Source organism: Phycodurus eques, chromosome 18 (assembly GCF_024500275.1).
Source record: "Phycodurus eques isolate BA_2022a chromosome 18, UOR_Pequ_1.1, whole genome shotgun sequence".
In the NCBI taxonomy this organism is placed as follows: domain Eukaryota; kingdom Metazoa; phylum Chordata; class Actinopteri; order Syngnathiformes; family Syngnathidae; genus Phycodurus; species Phycodurus eques.
In genome coordinates, this window is record NC_084542.1 from 12,109,646 (window position 1) to 12,129,239 (window position 19,594).

The 19,594-nt window shown below is 41.8% G+C and overlaps 3 protein-coding genes and 1 non-coding gene across 5 annotated transcripts in view; 3 read left to right on the top strand and 1 right to left on the bottom strand.

Moving 5' to 3' along the window:
- The window catches only part of prep (prolyl endopeptidase), a 41,692-nt gene extending 32,640 nt beyond the window's left edge, over positions 1-9,052 (bottom strand). The window contains exons 1-3 of one of the 2 annotated variants that reach the window (XM_061704434.1): positions 8,929-9,052; positions 4,328-4,528; positions 3,048-3,226 (exon numbers count right to left, since the gene is read on the bottom strand). The gene's annotated coding sequence lies outside the window, so the exon portion shown is untranslated. The remainder of the gene's footprint in view (positions 1-3,047; positions 3,227-4,327; positions 4,529-8,928) is intronic. The other variant, XM_061704435.1, reaches the window with a different exon arrangement.
- On the top strand, positions 992-8,439 carry xkr5a (XK related 5a). Its single transcript, XM_061704436.1, has 7 exons — positions 992-1,197; positions 3,025-3,208; positions 4,055-4,239; positions 4,330-4,542; positions 5,208-5,377; positions 5,640-5,751; positions 6,192-8,439. The coding sequence occupies exons 1-7, from the start codon at positions 1,065-1,067 to the stop codon at positions 7,130-7,132; spliced, it is 1,938 nt and encodes a 645-aa protein (XP_061560420.1). The 5' UTR covers positions 992-1,064; the 3' UTR covers positions 7,133-8,439.
- Positions 9,053-9,719: 667 nt separating the features above from the next.
- Positions 9,720-9,793, top strand: trnai-aau (transfer RNA isoleucine (anticodon AAU)). The gene has a single exon. It is a non-coding gene; the product is annotated as a tRNA-Ile (tRNA).
- Positions 9,794-10,477: 684 nt separating this feature from the next.
- Positions 10,478-18,174, top strand: tram2 (translocation associated membrane protein 2). The gene is made up of 11 exons (XM_061704177.1): positions 10,478-10,679; positions 12,001-12,064; positions 12,252-12,361; positions 14,113-14,229; positions 14,317-14,375; positions 14,821-14,905; positions 15,439-15,509; positions 15,637-15,741; positions 15,842-15,985; positions 16,890-17,047; positions 17,353-18,174. Exons 1-11 carry the CDS (start codon positions 10,560-10,562, stop codon positions 17,427-17,429), a joined length of 1,110 nt encoding a protein of 369 aa, XP_061560161.1. The 5' UTR covers positions 10,478-10,559; the 3' UTR covers positions 17,430-18,174.
- Positions 18,175-19,594: the final 1,420 nt, after the last annotated feature.

Here is a 19,594-nt window from a genome sequence, read left to right on the forward strand (position 1 = left end):
TATCACACATGTATTATAATGAATACATACTTATATTTGTGTATACATGCGCACAAGGTTTGGGTCAATGTTGAAATGTTGCAGCATTTTGATTTTAAATTCCATTGCAAAGTTCAGCAGATGCCATGTCCGTTTGTGTGTGACTATTACCGTGGCACATGGTGCTACTGGCACCATCTACTTTGCCTGAAGAGAATAAGAGTAGGTGTCTATTTTGGAGCGGAGCGTTGAATTTTTCAAGTGAACGATGTGGCTAACAATTACAATGTGGCGTCTATTACAAGGGGAGGTCACTATGAAAGGAAACACAGTAATATAGTTTAGACGTTTCATTCGCTAGAATGGGCAAAAAATTCAAAAGGCAACACAGTGTATTCATTTCAGCATTATTACTCTTGTTTCCATACGGACTGGCACATGCGCTTGCATCAACCACATACTGTAAACCACTTGCTTAAGGTACACCTTCCATTTCACATTGCAAACACAGACGGAGAGAGGATAGAGATGCTTTAACAATAGATTAAAAAAAAAAAAAAAGTAAATTTCGAGTCTTCAATTAACCTGAGCGCTTCACGGTGGATAATTAATTAACTTTAGGTAAAAGGGGAGTATTTAAATAAGATTGACTTATTAGTCTTAGAATGGGAAGCAAATGATATTTACCACCGCGGTGCCTGGCAAGTGAATTGGAGGTGCTCCTCCATCATATCATTGGATAGCCTGCTTGGACAATAGGCCACCTGATACCTTTTTAAAGTTGCAATTTGAGTCCAGCTGAATGTTGGAGCACAAGGAATGAAAGTCACACAGAGCATTTGATGAAATAATTGCCCAAAACTATGCAGAGGCTATAAATGAACATGCATCTGGCGGGGTTAAAAGCATGCAGTTATGATTTTCGCAAAGAGGGTGAAGGGCCCACAGCGGCGGCGTGGGTTGAGTGTGGCCCTTTAAAAGTGCGCGGTGACGTCATCTATTTTGGACAGGAGGCGAGCAGCGGGAGAAGAAAGGATGCGCAGGATAACGGCGCCGCTTCCGAGCCTCCCGGGCCGCCCGGCACCATGATCGGTACGTCCGAGGCGGTGGGCCGCAGGAGGCCGTCGGCCGCCCGGCGCAGCGAGCGCTGGATCGCCTGGTGCCAGGCGACGCTGCTCGGCGTGTCGGCGCTGGTCATCGCGGCCGAGAGGAGCGCTCGTAAGTGTGGGCCGTCGATGCGCGGAGACGAAGCACGTCGACTCTTATTTTTCATATCCGACACAGTTGGATGTTCGATTTTGATGAGGGTTTTCTATTTGACGCTCGGCTGCGAGGAATGCAGGCATGCTTGTAAGGGTGGTGCTGATTGGACCACTATTCCAACGATGATGCTAACGTGAAGCAGGTTTCTATTCTAGGATTCGAGGAGTTGACCTTTAGGGGTCCTCAGCTCCCAAGAAGAATACCAAATATTATATTGGAAATATAGACTACCTTGCTATCAATAAGTGATACTCCCTAAATTGACTTTTGTTGCAGTACGATTATTTTTAAACTACAAATTATTGGAATAATTGTTATGATAAAAATCTAAAACTACAAAACTGTATACAATTTGAAGTTGAGGACCCCTTAAAAATCACACGGAGCTAGGTCGGGTTAGTAGGGAGGTTGCTCCAGCACGTCGATGTGGTTCTCGGGCAGGAACTGTCGGATGCTCAGAGGGCATTGCGAGCAGGCCGCGTGTCGTCATGCTGAACAAGCCACGATTTGTCCTGCCGCAACTCTCGCCACTTTCCTTCTATGTAGACGTGCTGGTTGACCATCTGGCCCACATTAACGAGGAAAACTTGTAGTTTGTGGGTTGAAGTATATCTTTTATGATACCGGTCTTGGAACTTTTGTGACACACCGAGTATGTGCCCTGCAATTGGCTGTGACCCAATATATATACTGTATACTTGTTTTTGGGGGGACCCTTTAGTTAGTTCATGAGTTATGACGGCAATATTTATTTCCAAAGAAAGTTAAAGCTCATACATTAAAATACAAATATGACTTATACTTGGGTAACTTTGTATCCGTTGACCATTATCATGAAGTTTGGATAGCAAGCTGAGGTGATATCCTTGATCAAACTGGCCCGTGCGAGTTAAAATTTTTGGCACACACTATTTAGACTAAAGAATTATGTTTGTAAAACATGTTTTAAAAAAAAATCACACTACCTGAGCAGTGCACTAACAAGCATTGAGGGGTTCCGTCTTGCGATTTGTATTATTGTTTGTATATATTCAGCTGTGCTAGCATGTCAAACTGTCTCAAACTGTGTAAAACAATCATTCTGCATTGAGAACAGGTCTGATGACTCGCTGACTCAGCAAATCAATGGGCCAAGGACAGTGCACAAAAGTGGAGGGTGAATGTGAAGTATGTCAATGGCACCAAGCTTGAACACCAACACCTAATGCCGCACAGAGGTCGTTGCGTCACAGAACTTCTAATCACACTAATCACGACAACAACAAAAAAAGGAGCCCTCCGCTGTCCTTGACAAGCGTAGTGCCATAACACTTGTATAATTAAAGGCAAATGATTACAACCCCAGCGTAACCAAGTCTATTCTTGCATAACATACTTGCTCAATTAGAGGACAGCTCACCTCGGTGAGGTGTATCGGTGCACTGCAACTCTGTTCAAAACTGCAACTCTGTTCGAAAGCTCACAAAAATGCTGACTGAGTTGACAAGGGTGCTCAAAAAGCTTGCAAATGCTTCGATGTCCATGCTGTGTTTTCAAGTAGTGGACTATTTCACCACAGTTGTTGGGAGCTACAAAATTTGTATTTGTAGTACACCCTGTATGAGGTCTTAATATTGGCCAAATATTGTATATCCGGTCATTATTATGTTTAAGAGTTGAGGGGGAACTGTCATTTACCAAGTTATGCACTAGGTAGAGCAATTGTGCTTTCATTTCACTGCACATTAAAATATCTCCACTCTCTCGCTGGTGTATTTATGATTATTTTTGTGCATTGTGCAGTGATCTACTGTATAGGGTTTTACCTTTGGAACGATGAGACACGGTGGGCCGGTTTCACGCTGGGGCTCTTCCTCCCGGGTACTGCAGTTCAGCTGCTGAGCGTCAAATGGTACTACGATGATGGCGACGATAGGCGATGGTACCTCTCGACCATACACATTCTTCACTTGGGTATTTTCAAACGGTAAGACATTCTTCACCTCTGAAATTAAAATGACATGTGTTAAGGGTATCCAGTCAAACGTCTCGAAATTTCAACCAATTTTTTTCAGGAAAAATATGCTTAAGTCACACAATTTTTTTAGTTTGAAGTCACGCGAGACTCATGTTTTCATTTTGCAGAAGGAGCACCCTTGACACGGAAGTTGGGAAATTGTTTAAAATGTAAATAAAAACAGAATACAATGATTTGTAAATCGTTTTCAACCTATATTCAACTGAATACGCCGCAAAGAGAACATATTTAATGGTCCAACTGATCAACTTTTTTTTTTTTTGTGGGCAAATATTCACTTGTTTTGAATTTGATGCCTGCAACACGTTCCAAAAAAGCTGTGACAGGCCCTTTTTTTCCCCCCTTTTAACAACACTCAACAGGCGTTTGGGAACTGAGGACACTAATTGTAGAATTCTTTCTCCTTCTTCCTTGATGTATAACTGTTGTAACACATGCAGAATGTGGCTTGGCATTGTCCCTGAAAAAGATGTTGCTTGGATGGCAGCACATATTGCTCCGAAACCTGGATATACATTTCAGCATTAATTAGATGTGCAAGTTACCTATGCCGTGGGCTCTAACAGCCTTAATGGGTGCTCGCCTTTATTAAAAGCCACTCTAGTCATTGCTCAGACTCCACCCACGGGCTTCATGGTAACAAAAGTCAGGCTTGCCATTGACCCAGTAGTATATGGGGTGGGTTATACAGTCGAAAAAAATTATACCAACTGTGTCAACTGTACTGTAATGCATGGAGTCCCAACAGGAAGGTCGTGATATCTAAAGTGTGTCTATGTCTTCCTCTGCTGGTAGGCTGTGGGACTGTATGAGGTACGTGTCACGCATGCACGGCTCAGTGTCAGAGCTCGGCGCTGTGGTCATGCTGCAGGCGGACGTCGCTGCACTTTGGCTCTTGGAGGCAATGGTGGTCACACTGCCCCAGAGCCTACTGCAGGCCTATATCGTCATGTCCACCGACGTGGGCATCATGTCCCCAGGTGAGCACATCTTGCAAGCTCCCATTGCCTCCATATGTTTACAAACTCTGAGTAGGAAATGATGCACTACAGTATTTGTTTTCCTCACAGTGGCCTACTGCTGTGGTCTTTGTGTGCTGTCCGTTTCCTGGGCCCTGGTGCTGTACAGCCGTGCCTGCTGTCTCATCCGACCGGGCCACCTCGCCATGCCTCCGGCGGCCCTGCTCTGCCAGCTGGTGTGGAGGGCGTGCATGCTGGGTGGCAGGGTGACGTGCCTCATGTTCTTCGCCAGGGTTTTCAACTGGTGGGTCTGCGGTGTGGCAGGTGAGGAGCACATTAGTTGTCTGACTAGTAAAATTTAAAATGTGCATGTTTGGTTTATTGAAGTTCAAACTGTCCATGGGTGTGAATGTGAGTGTAGTTGTTTGTTTATATACTGTATGCCCTGCGATTGGCTGGCAGCCAGTCCTCACGCTCAAAGTCAGCTCGCACCCTGCGGAGAATCGTTATAGAAAATGGATGGATAGATGATTTTGTCCAGTAACAAACACGCCTACACAATTCCCTAAGGAAATTAAGAGGTATTCAGTAACACGTTTGGTAGAGGTTGTCGTGTGCAGTATTACAGAATGAATACTAAACAATGCCTCTATGTATCATGTATTTCAGCTCTACCGACAATGCTGTTCTCCAGTCCTGGAGATGGCAGTAATGCTCATTACAAAGTTAAAAGCACAGCACGCTGTGGCTCAGTCTATTGGATCTTGTGGGTGACTGCCATAATCGGGCCCCAACGCAAGCAGACTGTAATAATTGGCATTGTCGGTCAAAACTGAACATTATCATTTTTGTTACAGCTCTTGCATTGAATCATTAAACTGCGCTGATGTGGGAGTTGTGTGGTATCTTTTACACTATTCAACTCCAGCTTGATACACACGCTCCTATTGCGTTTGCACATCCTCGTCTATTTTTACATTGACCTGCAGGTTTTCACTGGCTGACTGCCTCCTTCTGGCTGGTATCACAACAACCAGACATCTGCACCGGGCCCTGGTGTTGGCGTGCCTTCAACAGCCTCCTGGGTCTAGTCCACGTCTTCCTCTTTCTCAATGTCAAAGATGGGCCGTCGCGCTTCCGCATGGCCAGCTTTTATACAGTAAGAAGCAGTCGCGCTACGTCCGACACAGACGTCCGCTTTTAATACGCAACTTTTATCTTAGTACAACGAATAGTAGCAGAGTAGTAAGATTGGTGCACTGGTAGTGTAGTGTTCGATGCTACAGACGGTGCGTGTTTGATTTCAGGCCAGTGGCCCAGCAATCCAAGTTGAGACCAAATCAATAACTTAATTTTGCCTCCTTGTCGATATCATAACTAATTTGACATGATGATGATGTGTCCTTGTTCTTCTCTTTCAGTTCATGCTCATCGAGAACACCACTTTGCTGCTGGCCGCCTCCGACTTACTTAGTGAAGCATCGTGGGACAACATGACCCTCCCCGTCACTGTCCTATGTAGTTTTATCCTTGGTGAGTCACAGCTAATGGTGTAGAATTACTACTACTAAATTACTAATTGATTTCAAACTCACGCATTTGCCAAAGGATATTCAAAAGGATGATTTCGGATAAGAACCAGGACGGGCAGTTGCTGCACTTGCGTAGTGTTTCTTACAAAGTGACATTGTCAACTACTAGCCGGGTATACTACAACATTAAAAATCATTAGACAAAACTTCATTTTTTACTTGGTCATGCAAATTAGTGATAACCAACCACTGTGAAAAATAATTTAATGTGCCAAAATGTAGGTGCTATACCACAGCAAATTTTCCATGTCACTTACTTGTTCTGAAAATGATTATTTATTTACAACAGATGCACTGTTGTTCATCTACAATTCTACAGTACTTATAACTTTTTGCAATATATTTCTTCAAAAAATGGTCGCCCGTCTCTCTGGTCACCAGGCGTTACCTCCCTGGTTGTCTACTACCGGTTCCTGCATCCCAAGTCAACAGAGATCGCCCAGGGTCTCCACCACAACCACATGGCTAGTACCTGCATTGAACGAGGGGAATCCTCCTTCTCTCTCGGGGACAAAAGACTTCCAGTTGGCAGCGTACAAAACCATGGCAGCTTCTCCCTCTCCGGAGTGGCAGGTTCACTGCTGGAGCATCCGAGTACGTGCCCGGGGAGGCCTAACAGTTCCTGTCTTTGCTACCACCATCACTGGCTTCTCATCCGGCTGGCCCTCAAAACAGGCGACCTTGGGAAGATCAACCGAGCGTACGGAGCAGGTGGAGCGGCGGCCATACTGGACTTGGAGGAGTACAACCAGGAGTTTAAGAGTAACGAAGGCATCACCAGCTCCGCAGGGGGCAACTGCGAGGGCGTCTCCACCTCCGAGTCTCAGGGGCAAGGCTTGGCACCCCTGTCGGACTGCAAAGACGAGTTCCAGACTGTGAGCGAACCCACTTCCTTCGAACAAGCGGAGGATGACAGTCTGGAGATGGAGAGTCCGCTGGAGTCACCCGCATCGGATTTCAAGCGCAGCTCGCCCGAGGGCAAATCTGTATTTGGAGACAGTCCCGAGCCGTACTTCTGCCCCACGGAGTCCAGTTCAACCTTGTACTTCAGCGCTGATCCCCAGTCTCCCAGCAGCACCAGTAACCCCCGTTTGGACCGGGACACCGGCGGTTCGGAACAGGGCGCGCGTCTCAATTCTATTCCGAGCGATCCGGCTCTTCACAGGGACATCCGAGGGCTAATCGACCGGGTTGGGCCGCGCTACACGTCCACCCCTAAACTGGACTCGGGAGTGCTGGACTCTCCCTCCAGTGTCCCTCACCTCACGGGTCCCAGGAGGCAGCTGATAATGTCCCGAAGAGACGAAGACGAATATTTTTGACTGATTCAGGGATAGGCTGACTCAATCGAGTCACTTCATCATTACATTTTCAGCTTCTCTGTTGTAAAGTCAACGGAAGACTCTAAAATTGAGCAATGTGAGGCAAGCAAACAATACTGTATACGAACTAAATGATAATAAAGAGGTAGTCTATTATATCAATGAAGAAATAGCAATATATTGCACAAGTGCTAAATTCACACAAATGGAGCCATTTAATGCTATCAGTGCTAATAAGCTAATTGGCTGCGTATTAACGCACCTGATTTGTAATCATTAACAAACTACCGTAGTGAACTCCCTTTGACTAAACGCCTTCCGACCAATTCATCCCTGGGTGCACTTAAACCGAATGCTACAGTAACAGTAAACATCCCTTCTTTGTCCCTGCAGTCCAAAAAAATAGGTGGTGCCACTAATTACATTTACTGCGTGTGGGGTTTTACTACACACAGTGTTGTAGAGCAGACACGCAATTTAGTTTGCGTTTAAATAATTAGGGATTGGGGGGAAAAGAACATTCTGTTTGTAGAAAAGTATCTTAAATGTACTCTTCAAAAACGTAATGGCCAGTGATGGACATTTGGTACTCTGCAGTTTAGTAATTAAATGGCCAATGGCACTATAGGAAGAAGTACGGTAATCGCTGACTGTTATATTTCTTGTTTCACATACTTTGAAATTATCAATGAGACATACTGTTTAACATTCATTTATACGCAGCTGCTTTATTGTCTTAGACAACGTGTAGCCCTCACGTTACAAAGTCAAACTTTGTAGCCTTTATAAAGTCAAACTTAACTTTTGTGATAAATCAAATGATTAAATTGTAGAATTTATGACAGAGAAACCAGGCTTCACCTTGAAATAATTGCACAAGCCACTAAGTCATTGGCTCTCTTAAAGCACAACCTGCATCATATAGCTCTTGTTTTTTAACATAGTATTCATATTTTTGAAAAAAAAGGCACCCTCAGCCTCATTATACTGTATTTTTTGGCATACACTGTAAGCATATCAGTTTGCTGTGCTTTGAGCTGGATTGATGTGTCAGCCTGGACATGAGGCCTGCCGAAACCTGCTGTGATTTTATGTCGTGTGTTCTCGATTGCTATTTCTAAGGAGGGAAAATGCATTTTGGTTTTTTTTTAACTCTGCTGTGAAAAGGAGGCAATCCACAAAAACAAAAAAACATTTGCATTTCTTTTGCCCTCAAACCCTGTATATTTGAACTGTGAATTGCAAAGCCACGCCTGGCTTTAAATGAGCAATAAAAAGGAGACGTTGCGGTGAGTGAAATAAAGGTGTTCTGCTGTAAACTGTGACACGTTATTACTTTTTGCAGATTTGTTCTTTTAATATTTTTCTAATTAAATGAAGCAACATCACAATCTAGAGTTTTTGATTACCTATTTCTTAGTCCTTTTGACATAATAACACTGTAAACAGTCTAGTTTTTGGAAAATGCCATATTTTTGTGAAACATCTTATAGTACAACTTTGAAATTAACTGGACATCACTTCAAAATGTATAAAAAGACGAGAAGAAAACTGGTCGGAAGACTGCCAACAGGCCGACAGCAACTTTAAAGGACCTGCAGGAATTTCTGGCGAGTACTGGCTGCTTAATACTTTCCAATAAAATTTTTTTTAAAAGAAACTGTAAAGTTGATGATAATTAAATTATAAATTATAAATGTTAGTGTCTATATTATTCTCCAATTGTGGAATGACCCCAGTAGAGATTTTGCCTTTGCTTTGATAAAAACATTTATAGAAAATATTCAATACAGTACCTGTATTTCATATGAAGATAACCCCCTTGTTGAGAAAATACGTGTTTGGATAGATGCCGACTTGAGTATTTGTTTTTTTTGTTTTTTTTAATCTTAAGGTTGGAGACGAAAGTTGTGTCTCGGTGACATGTTCAGTCTTTGTGTCGAAGAAAGAGCCTTTAAAATGTACATCAAACTGATGTAAGATCCTTTGCACATCATACTGATTAATTAAACACGCTTTCAAAGCATACTCAATTTAAAAACAAGCAGAAAGCTCTGATCTTCAGCACTGTAGGGTCTATCATCTGGTACGTAAACACAAAATATTACTTTTATAGATGAAAAGAAAAAAAGATCAAGAATCATTGAAATCGGTTGGGTTAATCAAGTTGATCAAATTTAGACTTGGAACATTTAAATGTCTAAAATGGAATGTTAAGTCATTGGAAAATGATTTAATGGAACATATTACAGTAAAGTTTTAAACCCTTTACTTTTTATTAATATTGCTGGCCTACTTATATATCTCATGGAATGCTATTTCATAATAGTGTGTTTGATATCGCATTAATTCTCAAGACACTGTATTCTCTCTCAAAGAAAATTTTATTTTTTAATGTTCTGAAATCTACACTCCTTTTCGAGATATCAGTTCAACAATTGATAAGAACACACTTGAGGAAAGCCTTCAGATGCAACTGACGTCTTTGTCAGTGAGCGACAAGCCAACCGACAGAATATGACACTTCATGAAACCAACCTGACAGTTGTGTGCCTACATAAAGCCATTGTCAAATTCCGTGTCCAATGGCCGGTTAGCTCAGTTGGTTAGAGCGTGGTGCTAATAACGCCAAGGTCGCGGGTTCGATCCCCGTACGGGCCACTCCTTTTCCATATATTTTGAACAACTAAGAAAGTCGGAGGAATCAACATTTAACGACTTGGGGGAAAAAAAAAAAAAAAAGTGTTTCAACTATTTTCTTTGTAGTTTGCTCAAGCAAAATCCTCGTGCTTACAGATGCCTTCAAAACACAAACAAAAACCCCAGTATCTGGTGACTTGACCAAAAGTAAATCGCTGTGTCCCAAAATAGATAATAACGCTGAGTTCACATTGACTGATTGTGGTTCTACTTCAACGAATCCCGATTAGAAGTGTTTCACACTTTTGTTCGTTTCAGCATGGGTGAGCAAAGTACGGCCGGGGGTCGGCACATACGGCCAGCTCCGTTCTTTAATCCGGCCCGCTAAACAATTACATTATCAAGAGTCCTTAAATATATGTTGGCATAATTTCGGCATTTCCCCCACTAAAATTGGTTAGTTCATATTTATTTGTATTCATTTAATTCAATTCTTAAATGAATGAAAGGCAAATCAATTTTATCGTTTTTTTTAAATATTAAATTTCCCCACTTTTTTTGGGTGACAAATGTCTGTGGTCGCGTTTCCCCCCCCTCCTTTTTCAGGCCTTTACATGAAAATTTTAACCTTGTGTAAATGTCCTCAAGTGAGGCATTTCTGTCACTCGCCCTTTATGAAGACGCGCATGCGCACTGCGCCGGGGAAAAAAAGTTCAACTGAACTTCGTAGTCAGAAAGGGGAGAAAGGACTTGCGACAATTGCAAACTTAAGTAGCAGTGACTTGCCATGGCATTTCGGCGCAGAAACAAGAGTTACCCTTTCTTCAGCCAGGAGTTTCTCATCCAGAACCACGCCGACATCGTCTTCAGTTTGGTGATTTTGATTTTGATTGGATTGATGTTTGAGGTGAGATGGACTTAAGTCTCTTCCCCCCACCCCCTCGTCTCACACTGCACAGTAGTGTAATGTATTTTTTCCTTGGGGGTGGGGGAATTTACTTCTCACAGCAGGACTTGGACGACGACTTGTTGCAAGTTTTTTTTTTTGTGACCTGTAGTTCTTTGCAGTCGGCGAAACACTAGCGGCTACAATAGGACAAAATTAACTGCTTCCGACTGCCGTTATCGGCTATGTTGACACAAGGTAGTGCAGCAAGTTTCCGCCTGAACAAGTAAGAGTTGCACTCAAAGCTTCACGATTCTGCGTGTCTGCAACATTTTTTGATAACAAAAATCGCGTCACTTTAATAAAGAAAACAGGAAGCAAGTATATGAAGGAAACAAGGCAGCAGACGCCTTCAAATTAAGAGCGCAGCGCTGGCTTTTGCTTGAGAATCGTGCACAAGTCGCGAGGTGTGGCTTTTATTTTGGAAAGCGCTAGAAGACAAACGGAAGCGTTCTGTCGCTAGTGGCTTGACCATATTAGATGATCACTGCCACGTCTCAACCCCCCCGCCGAGATCCAATAGCACAGGAAAGGGGCTATATATTATTTATTTTTTAAACGTGTAACGCGCCACAAAGTACATGTACTTAGAAAAGAATCTATGCACGAACATTAAAGTGCTTAAAAAAAGAAGAGTTGACCTGTGGAGGGGATTTCCACTGTCGTAAAAGTTGACGTGTCACCTGAAAAGAAGACACTCAATGCTTGTTGGTGTCTTCACTATTAAAAATGTAAGTGAGTTCAGGGACCACAGTGGGCCAGTGTAGTATATTTTTGGCCGAATAAGCTATGAATAACAATTCAAACTCTTTCCCTTTTTTTGGATGCAAATTACCAGTACACTTGGAAAATATGAATTTTTTTTTAGTACTGTGTTATCTTGTTTCAAATCATATACACAATCTGAAAGTTCTGAACAAAAATGAGTGCATTTTTAACCATATTATGAATCAAATTCATTTACACGTGCAACTTATAGATCACAGTGACTTTATGTACTTTTTTATAAAACAACTTAAGCTCTACAAATCATTTTTCTATCTGGAAATCTTGATGATCTTCACTGACTCGTCACTGCATACAAACTAAAATGGGGACTTTTCAGAATGAGGGTGCACGTGTCTTCTGCCTTGTAAATGTACCGTAATTACTGTACCGTGTATAAGGCGCACCCATGTATAATAAAGTTGACCTCAAAATTCTGGAAAACCTTTCAACCTATGTATAATGCATTTTTACAATGTATGTTTTGTATGTTTGACCATTTTAATCTCCCTTTAAGGCAACAGCAAAGACAGCCATATGGTTTATCCAGCCCCAGTACAATGTTACCACACCGATACCAGGTACCGATCCTCGCATGTACTGTAGTGCATGAAAGAACTGTGAAACACGGGACGTGATGCAAGAATGCCCTATGTCTGAGATTTTTCATATGTAAAATACATACCTTGACTCAATAAATGTGTTTTATACTGCTTTTTATAATATTAAACCCACCTGATATGCCGTGTGTACGTCCGTGTCCTTTAGAGGGAGAAGTGACATTGTATCATTATGGATGGAAGGACTGCGCCACCATCCTCTTCTACTTCTTTATCGCCATCATACTTCACGCGGTGGTGCAGGAGTATCTACTGGATGTAAGTACTGCTGAAAGGTGCTGGTCTAAAAAAGTGAAGTATAGAAGAACGCCATGAAAAATGCAAACACAGCCAAATATATTCCAGAGAAACAAATCGACATCAACGGACGCTGAAATGCATTTGGACAAATGAACACCTTATCTGAATTTCCCCGGTCCTTTCTGCAGTTGAGTTAATAAATGCCAGTATTGTATGAGTAAATACGCTCTTTCATTTCCTGGAAAGCCTTTGTGCCACTCCTTAATAGTAGTACCATGCCGTCTGTCATTATAATGACCTATTATCATACAATAATGTCTGCCTAGCAACCATTCATGGCAGAAGCAGCGGCAGTTTTTGCTCTGTCATCAACATGCATCAATTTGACTACACTGGCCATCCTGCTATATTACAAATATCATTAGCTTTCTTGCTTTGAGATGGAACAGTAATAGTTCTATGTAGATTGGTTCAAAATGACAATTGAAGCACTGAAGAGGAATTATTATTATTTATTTTTTTTGTGGCTGAAATTTCTATTATTTGTAAATGTCATACTCCAAACCTGTACGGCCTGTTTATAATGCACATTTAATTAGTCTTTAAAGACAAGTATTTTGGATAAAGCTAAAGAATAGCTGGCTGACAGCACATTATTCCTTCTTGTGCATCTGTTTTGAAAGGAGGCCAATGATGGTGTACAATTCCAATGAAGTTGGGATGTTGTGTTAAACATAAATAAAAACTGAATACAATGATTTGACAAATCATTTTCAACCTATATTTAATTGAATACACTACTGACACAAGATATTTAATCTTCAAACTGATAAACTTGATGGTTTTTAGCAAATAATCATGAACGTAGAATTTTATGGCTGCAACACGTTCCAAAAAAGATGGGACGGGGTCATGTTTACCACTGTGTTGCATCACCTTTTCTTTTAACAACATTCAATAAATGTTTGGGAACTGAGGACACTAATTGTTGAGACTTTGTAGGTTCTTGCTTGATGTACAGCTTCAGCTGTTCAACAGTCCGGGGTCTCCGTTGTCGTATTTTACGCTTCATAACGCGCCGCACATTTTCAATAGCAGACGGGTCTGGACTGCAGGTAGGCCAGTCTAGTACCCGCACTCTTTTACTACAAAGCCACGATGTTGTAACACGTGCAGATGTGGTTTGGCATTGTCTTGCTGAAATAAGCTTTGGTGTCCGTGAAAAAGACATTGCTTGGATGCCAGCATATGTTTCTCCAAAACCTTTATGTACCTTCCGGCATTAATGGTGCCTTCACAGATGTGTAAGTTACCCATGCCATTGGCACTAACACAGCCCCATACCATCACAGATGCTGGCTTTTGAACTGTCTTTTTTTTCCACCCGTCCCAGCTTTTTTTGGAGCGTGTTGCAGCCATAAAATTCTAAGTTAATGATTATTTGCTAAAAACGATAGTTTATCAGTTTGAACATTAAATATATTGTATTTGGAGTGTATTCAATTAAATATAGGTTGAACATGATTTGCAAATCATTGTATTGTTTTTATTTATGTTTAACACAACGTCCCAACTGCATTGGAATTGGGGTTGTAATTTAAGTGCCGTGACCACAATCCAGAGCATCTCTAAACTGCTACTTGTTGTTCTGCAGCTGCTTCAAATAGCGCAGACTAATCTGTTTTCCTGTCCCGGTTATTTTTATGACACAGCTGTATACTTTGTCAAGTCGGCGTTTATAACCTGCCGCGTGTCATTCTCGCTCGCAGAAAATCAACAGGCGACTCCATCTGTCCAAGAGCAAGAACACCAAGTTCAACGAGTCGGGTCAACTTTGTGTGTTTCATTTGGTGTCCAGTGTGTGGAGTTTCTACATCCTCGTAACTGTAAGTGGCGTACACTCTTCGTGTGTATACTTGTTTATTGTCTTTGGAAGGAATTTTAAGGGTCTTGTCTGTTATCTTTTGCCACAGGAAGGTTATCTTCTGCATCCCAGCAGACTTTGGGAAAACTATCCACATGCGCACCTAAGGTATGATGGATGGATGTCTCCCACAACTGTATGTATGTTAAAAAAATAAATAAAGTGATGACGTAATTCGACAGGGCTGTACCATTTTATTTATACGGGGAGGAGGAAAGGGGCCCTGTGACTCAAATGGAAAAAGTGAACAAATTGTACAGTGCCATATTTGTGTCCATCTGTTTATTATTTAGCAAGTCACTTCCAGTTTACATATGACGGGAGTGTACATTTCTATGGATATTAGTTATTAAGTAAGCCACTTTCTACTTTGAGGGCTCATGACATAATATGAACAGACTATACCATTTAGATTGTGGGGTCTGGGGGACTTCTGTAAAAGTGAAAAATCCTGAAGTGCATCTTTTTCTGAATACATTTGTTTGTTAGTTAGCGTATACGCTATGCAATTTGCCGTGCTATCGCCAATTCTTATGATCTGTGTGTGATTCAGGTTCCAGGTGAAGTTTTTCTACCTCACTCAGCTGGCCTACTGGCTCCATGCTTTTCCTGAACTCTACTTCCAGAAAGTGCGCAAGGTCAGTAAGGAGGAAATGGGTTTGTGTGTGTGTGTGTGTGTGTGTGTGTGTGTGTGTGTGTGCGTGAGAGCCATCTAGCCTAGCAAAATTCCAGTAATTTTCAAAGTTGGAACAGAAATGCATGGGATTTAATGGGAATAAACCAGGAATTTTCGACATTGAAGGTTGGCTCTTTGTAGAGAACTTAAATATGAATTAACATTTAAATTTAGCCTAATCTTGGGCAAGGAGAGCGGTCTGTTTTGCATGGATGTCTTGATTACAACAAAATGTTTATACTTATGTTTGAATATAATACCTCTGTATTAAATGCCCATCAAATCCCATAGTTTCCAATTTTGAATATTTCCACAATTCGCCATCTTAAATTCCCATGGATATTTGACAGAAACTTTCTGGAAATGTAGTACCACTTTTAAACACTAGATACATCTGGACTGTTTCTAGATAACTAAGTGTGGTCTTGTGTATGTACCGCACGCTTTTGCATTGATGTGAGTTGACGGTGCAAGTGTGTGTGGGTCATTTACCAGGAGGAGATCCCACGACAGTTGCAGTACATCGGCTTGTATCTGCTGCACATCTTGGCGGCGTATGTGCTAAAGTAAGCAGCCTGTTGACCTGGAAATTCAATGTGTTCACATGCCCCCCAAATATAAGCCACTTAAAGAAAAAAAAAATAATAATAAAATAAAACTTTTTGTTTTTTCTTTTCCTTTGGACGTGTATAGTTTGAACCGTGTGGGTTTGGTGCTGCTCTTCCTCCAGTATGTGTCTGAGCTGGGCTTCCACATCGCCAGACTCTTCTACTTCACTGACGAAAACCACCAGAAAATGCAAGTTCACACGATTTTAAAGCTTTTGTTCAAACCGGCGCGTAACACTGAAATGGCCGCATACTGTATGTGTATATTGTGTTGTGTCTTCTTACTTTAGGTTTGACGTGTGGGCGGCCAGCTTCGTGATTACTCGCATGTCGACGCTCACGCTCACGTTTCTCGCCGTCGGGTTCGGTTTGGCCCGCTGTGAGAATCAGGCGCTGGACTGGGAGAGCGGCAACTTTAACACGGTGCTCATACGGTGAGAAATTCTGTCAAATAATGCATTGGCTTACTGAAAACTGTATTGTCCTGATAGTAACTCGCTCACTGCCGTGCACGTTTAGGTTCATCAACTGGAATCCAACCGTTTACTGCCACAATCAAATACATTTGTCAACTACAGGTGTGGAAGAGCGTCTTGCCAAGCTCGTCTCTAAATTTAAGCTTCTACATAACTGTAATGACAAATCAACGCATGTAGATGGCAGTGTTGCTTTGCTTTGGATTTGAGATCATCGGCAGAGCTTTTGAGTTGAAGATAATGATTTAGAACGACTCAGCTGTGCAAAATGCACCGAAATAGAACAGTTGGACTCGTGCTTTCAAGAGGTTAAAGATCAAATTGGTTATACAAGGTACATTTTAGGTTTATCCTTAAATTCCTCCAAAAACTTGTTTTAAGTCGTGTATTTTATAATATTAACCAATGTGATTATAAAGTTTTATTGTGTCAGAACTGGAATTTAATGAGGCTGGTTAACAAGTCAAAATTTGTAGATAAAACAAAGAGGAAACCCATACATTTTGAAGGTTGTCTGCAAAAATGATTAATACAATGAATGTAAATCCTGTCTCAATATATTCAGTTAAACCTTCAGATTGCTGTGTTGTAAAGCAAGAACAGTAATGATTTTGCTTTTTAACACAAGAATAAAAATACATTTTACATAAAGGCCTCCCTAGATGAAAGGCAGATACGCTCTGCAGTTAAGTAAATGGACAATTTCAAACTAGTCATTGAACGTGACATTTGTTTCATTATCTAAATGGTGAACACCGAAGGCAATCGTTTACAAAGTGCTGGGCAAATGTTCGCACATGACCCCAACTATGGTTTGTTTTCCAAGAGAGCCACTAATCCTCTTGTTTTTGGGGCCTTTCAGGGTGACTGTTCTTCTGCTGGTCTGTCTGACACAATCTTGGCTCCTCTGGAAGTTTATCCGCTTCCAGCTGCGACGCTGGAGGGAATTCAGACATGAGCAGGCCCTCCGCAAGAAGGCCGCCACCAAACAATCCCTTCGGCCGATGAAGCGAGACTCTCGTGAGTACGCGAGAAAGACTGAGGCTGGGTTCAGAATCATTTACTCATCCCTAATCACTAGATTTTTATATCGTGGACTATATAGCTGACGCATCAGTTATACGATTTTTTTTGTTTCTTTTTCATAATTTGACCATTACTACTTTGCATCCTATACTTAGTAAACACCAAAACAGTATGACAAAATGTGAACCCACCATATAGTGGATAGGTATTGATTCCAAACACGGTTTACTAACTAGCTTTTCATCCCCCCCCCCCCCCCCCCCCCCCAATTTCTCATTGTCATGCTATTCTCCATTTAGTTGGGCATTATGAAAACGGAGTCCTAAAAGCCGAGAACGGGACCTCTCCTCGGATCAAGAAACTCAAATCCCCCTGAGGAAACAATCTGACTGAGTTGAGCGGTGGTGCCGGTCCAAGCTGACATCCGTGAACACAACAGGGGGAGCTGGTGTATCCTGGTCCAGTTCTATCCCAACACGCTCCGGAGACTCTTGTGATTACAGACTTAAGCTTGAATGCTGGAAAATCAAATGCAAGGAAATTCCTTGAGCCCAAGAGATATTTACTCTCCTCGTGTTTTTATTTTTGTATTTTCTTCCACCCCCATACATCCACATGACCTGCTTTCACACATTAAGGAGCGCCATCAAGTGCAAAATGCCAGAAGTGTGCAACTGTGTAGCAACTTTTTAATGTGTTCATGTAATCCTCATTACCAAGTACTGTATTGCTCTTCCGATTGCCGTTGAGCCAGCTTTCCTTCTTTTCCAGTCTGATCTTTTGGAAGTAGCAAAAACGTTACTGATAATAACATGATACAAGCTTACTGTCAGCCAGCATTAATGTTAGCATATAGACCCTTTCTGAAAAGTTTATTTCCATAATTCCATTCAAAAAGTTAAACTTTTTTTTTTTAAACAAAAAGTTAAAGATTCAGGGCCCACAATTTAAACAATTTCAAGCATTTATTTATTTTTTACATAATTTTGGCTTCAAGCTCATAAAACCCACGAAATCAGGAATTCAAAAAATTAGAATACTGTGAAGAAATCATTCTCTGTTTTTGTCGAAAGAAATTAGGGTCACATTAAATCAATCAAAATATGGTACTTTCAAAACGATGTTAATACTTGTTTGTGAATCCTTCTGCTTCACTGCCTCAACACGCCGTGGCATTGCCTGGGAGTTATGGAAGCCTGGATTTCTTCTTTGTTTTTGGGTCTGCTGCCCCTCATTTTCCTCTTGATAATACCCCCCTAGATTCTCAATGGGGTTTAGATCCGGCGAGTTGGCTGGCCAGTCAAGCACTGTGATGGCATGGGCATCAAACCAGGTTTTGGTGCTTCTGGTGGTATGGCTGGGGCCAGCTCCTGCTGGAAGATGAAATCTGCATCTCCATACAGATCCTCAGCAGAGGGAATCATAAAGTCATTCTGGTGGACTGCTGCGGTAACCTTGGATTTACAAAAGCAGAGTCAGCGTTTACCAACACTTGCACTGGACATTGCACCCCAAATCACGACTGACTGTGGATATTTCACACTGGCCCGCAAGCAGCTAGGGTTCTGTTCTTCAACAGTCTCGGACCTGGATTCCCGAATGACACTTTGCACACTTTACTCTGGACATTGCACCCCAAATCACGACTGACTGTGGATATTTCACACTGGCCCGCAAGCAGCTAGGGTTCTGTTCTTCAACAGTCTCGGACCTTGATTCCCGAATGACACTTTGCACACTTTACTTTGATCAGAGAAGAGGACCAGTGGCCAACAGTCCAATCCCCCTCCTCCTTGGCCCAGCTGAGACGCTTCCTACGTTGGCTTGTAGCCCATCTCCCGGATGCGTCTGAATGTGGTGGTTTTTGAAGCTGTGACTCCCGCCTCATTTCACTCTTTCTGGACCTCTGCTAGATTCTTGAATCTTGTCTGCTTGATAATCGTAGTGCATCTTCTCCTGACATTGTCCTTCCATTGATATGGACATGCTTGGACACAGCACTCTGTGAACAGCCAGCCTCCTTAGCTGTGAACTTTTATGGCTCACCCATCCTGTGGCGGGTATCAATGATGGACTTCTGGCCAGTTTTCAAGTCTGCAGTCTTCCCCATATTGAACCAAACAGAAGCAATTTAATGACACCTGGGGCAACCTGTGCGGGTGCTTTGAGTTTAGTAGTTCGTGACACTCCGTTTAAAACATAAATGGGCAGATTTCTTCACAGTATTAAATTTGTTTAAATTCCTGATTTCATGGGTTTATGAGCTAGAAGCCCAAATTATGTAAAAATAAACAAACACTTGAAATTGTTTAAATTGTGGGCCCTGAATCCATAATCTATGAAAGTTCAACTTTTTGAATGGAATTATGGAAATAACTTTTTCCATGATATTCTAGTTTTTTGGAAAGGGTCTGTACCTGTACCAGGGGGAAGGACTTTGGCTAACGAGTAAAAAAGTCACCAGATTTCCTCCCAAGTACATCATGTCTCACATTTGTCACTTCCAAGTTAAGCATCATCATGTTCTTCACTGCATGTCAT

Excerpts from the sequence above, each read along its gene's own strand:
- xkr5a (XM_061704436.1), top strand. The coding sequence starts at position 1,065 with ATGATCGGTACGTCCGAGGCGGTGGGCCGCAGGAGGCCGTCGGCCGCC. Across the intron at positions 1,198-3,024 it reads CGCGGCCGAGAGGAGCGCTC|TGATCTACTGTATAGGGTTT; the intron begins GTAAGTGTGGGC and ends TGCATTGTGCAG. Across the intron at positions 5,378-5,639 it reads GCATGGCCAGCTTTTATACA|TTCATGCTCATCGAGAACAC; the intron begins GTAAGAAGCAGT and ends CTTCTCTTTCAG.
- tram2 (XM_061704177.1), top strand. The coding sequence starts at position 10,560 with ATGGCATTTCGGCGCAGAAACAAGAGTTACCCTTTCTTCAGCCAGGAG. Across the intron at positions 14,906-15,438 it reads ACTTCCAGAAAGTGCGCAAG|GAGGAGATCCCACGACAGTT; the intron begins GTCAGTAAGGAG and ends GTCATTTACCAG. Across the intron at positions 15,742-15,841 it reads GACGAAAACCACCAGAAAAT|GTTTGACGTGTGGGCGGCCA; the intron begins GCAAGTTCACAC and ends TTCTTACTTTAG.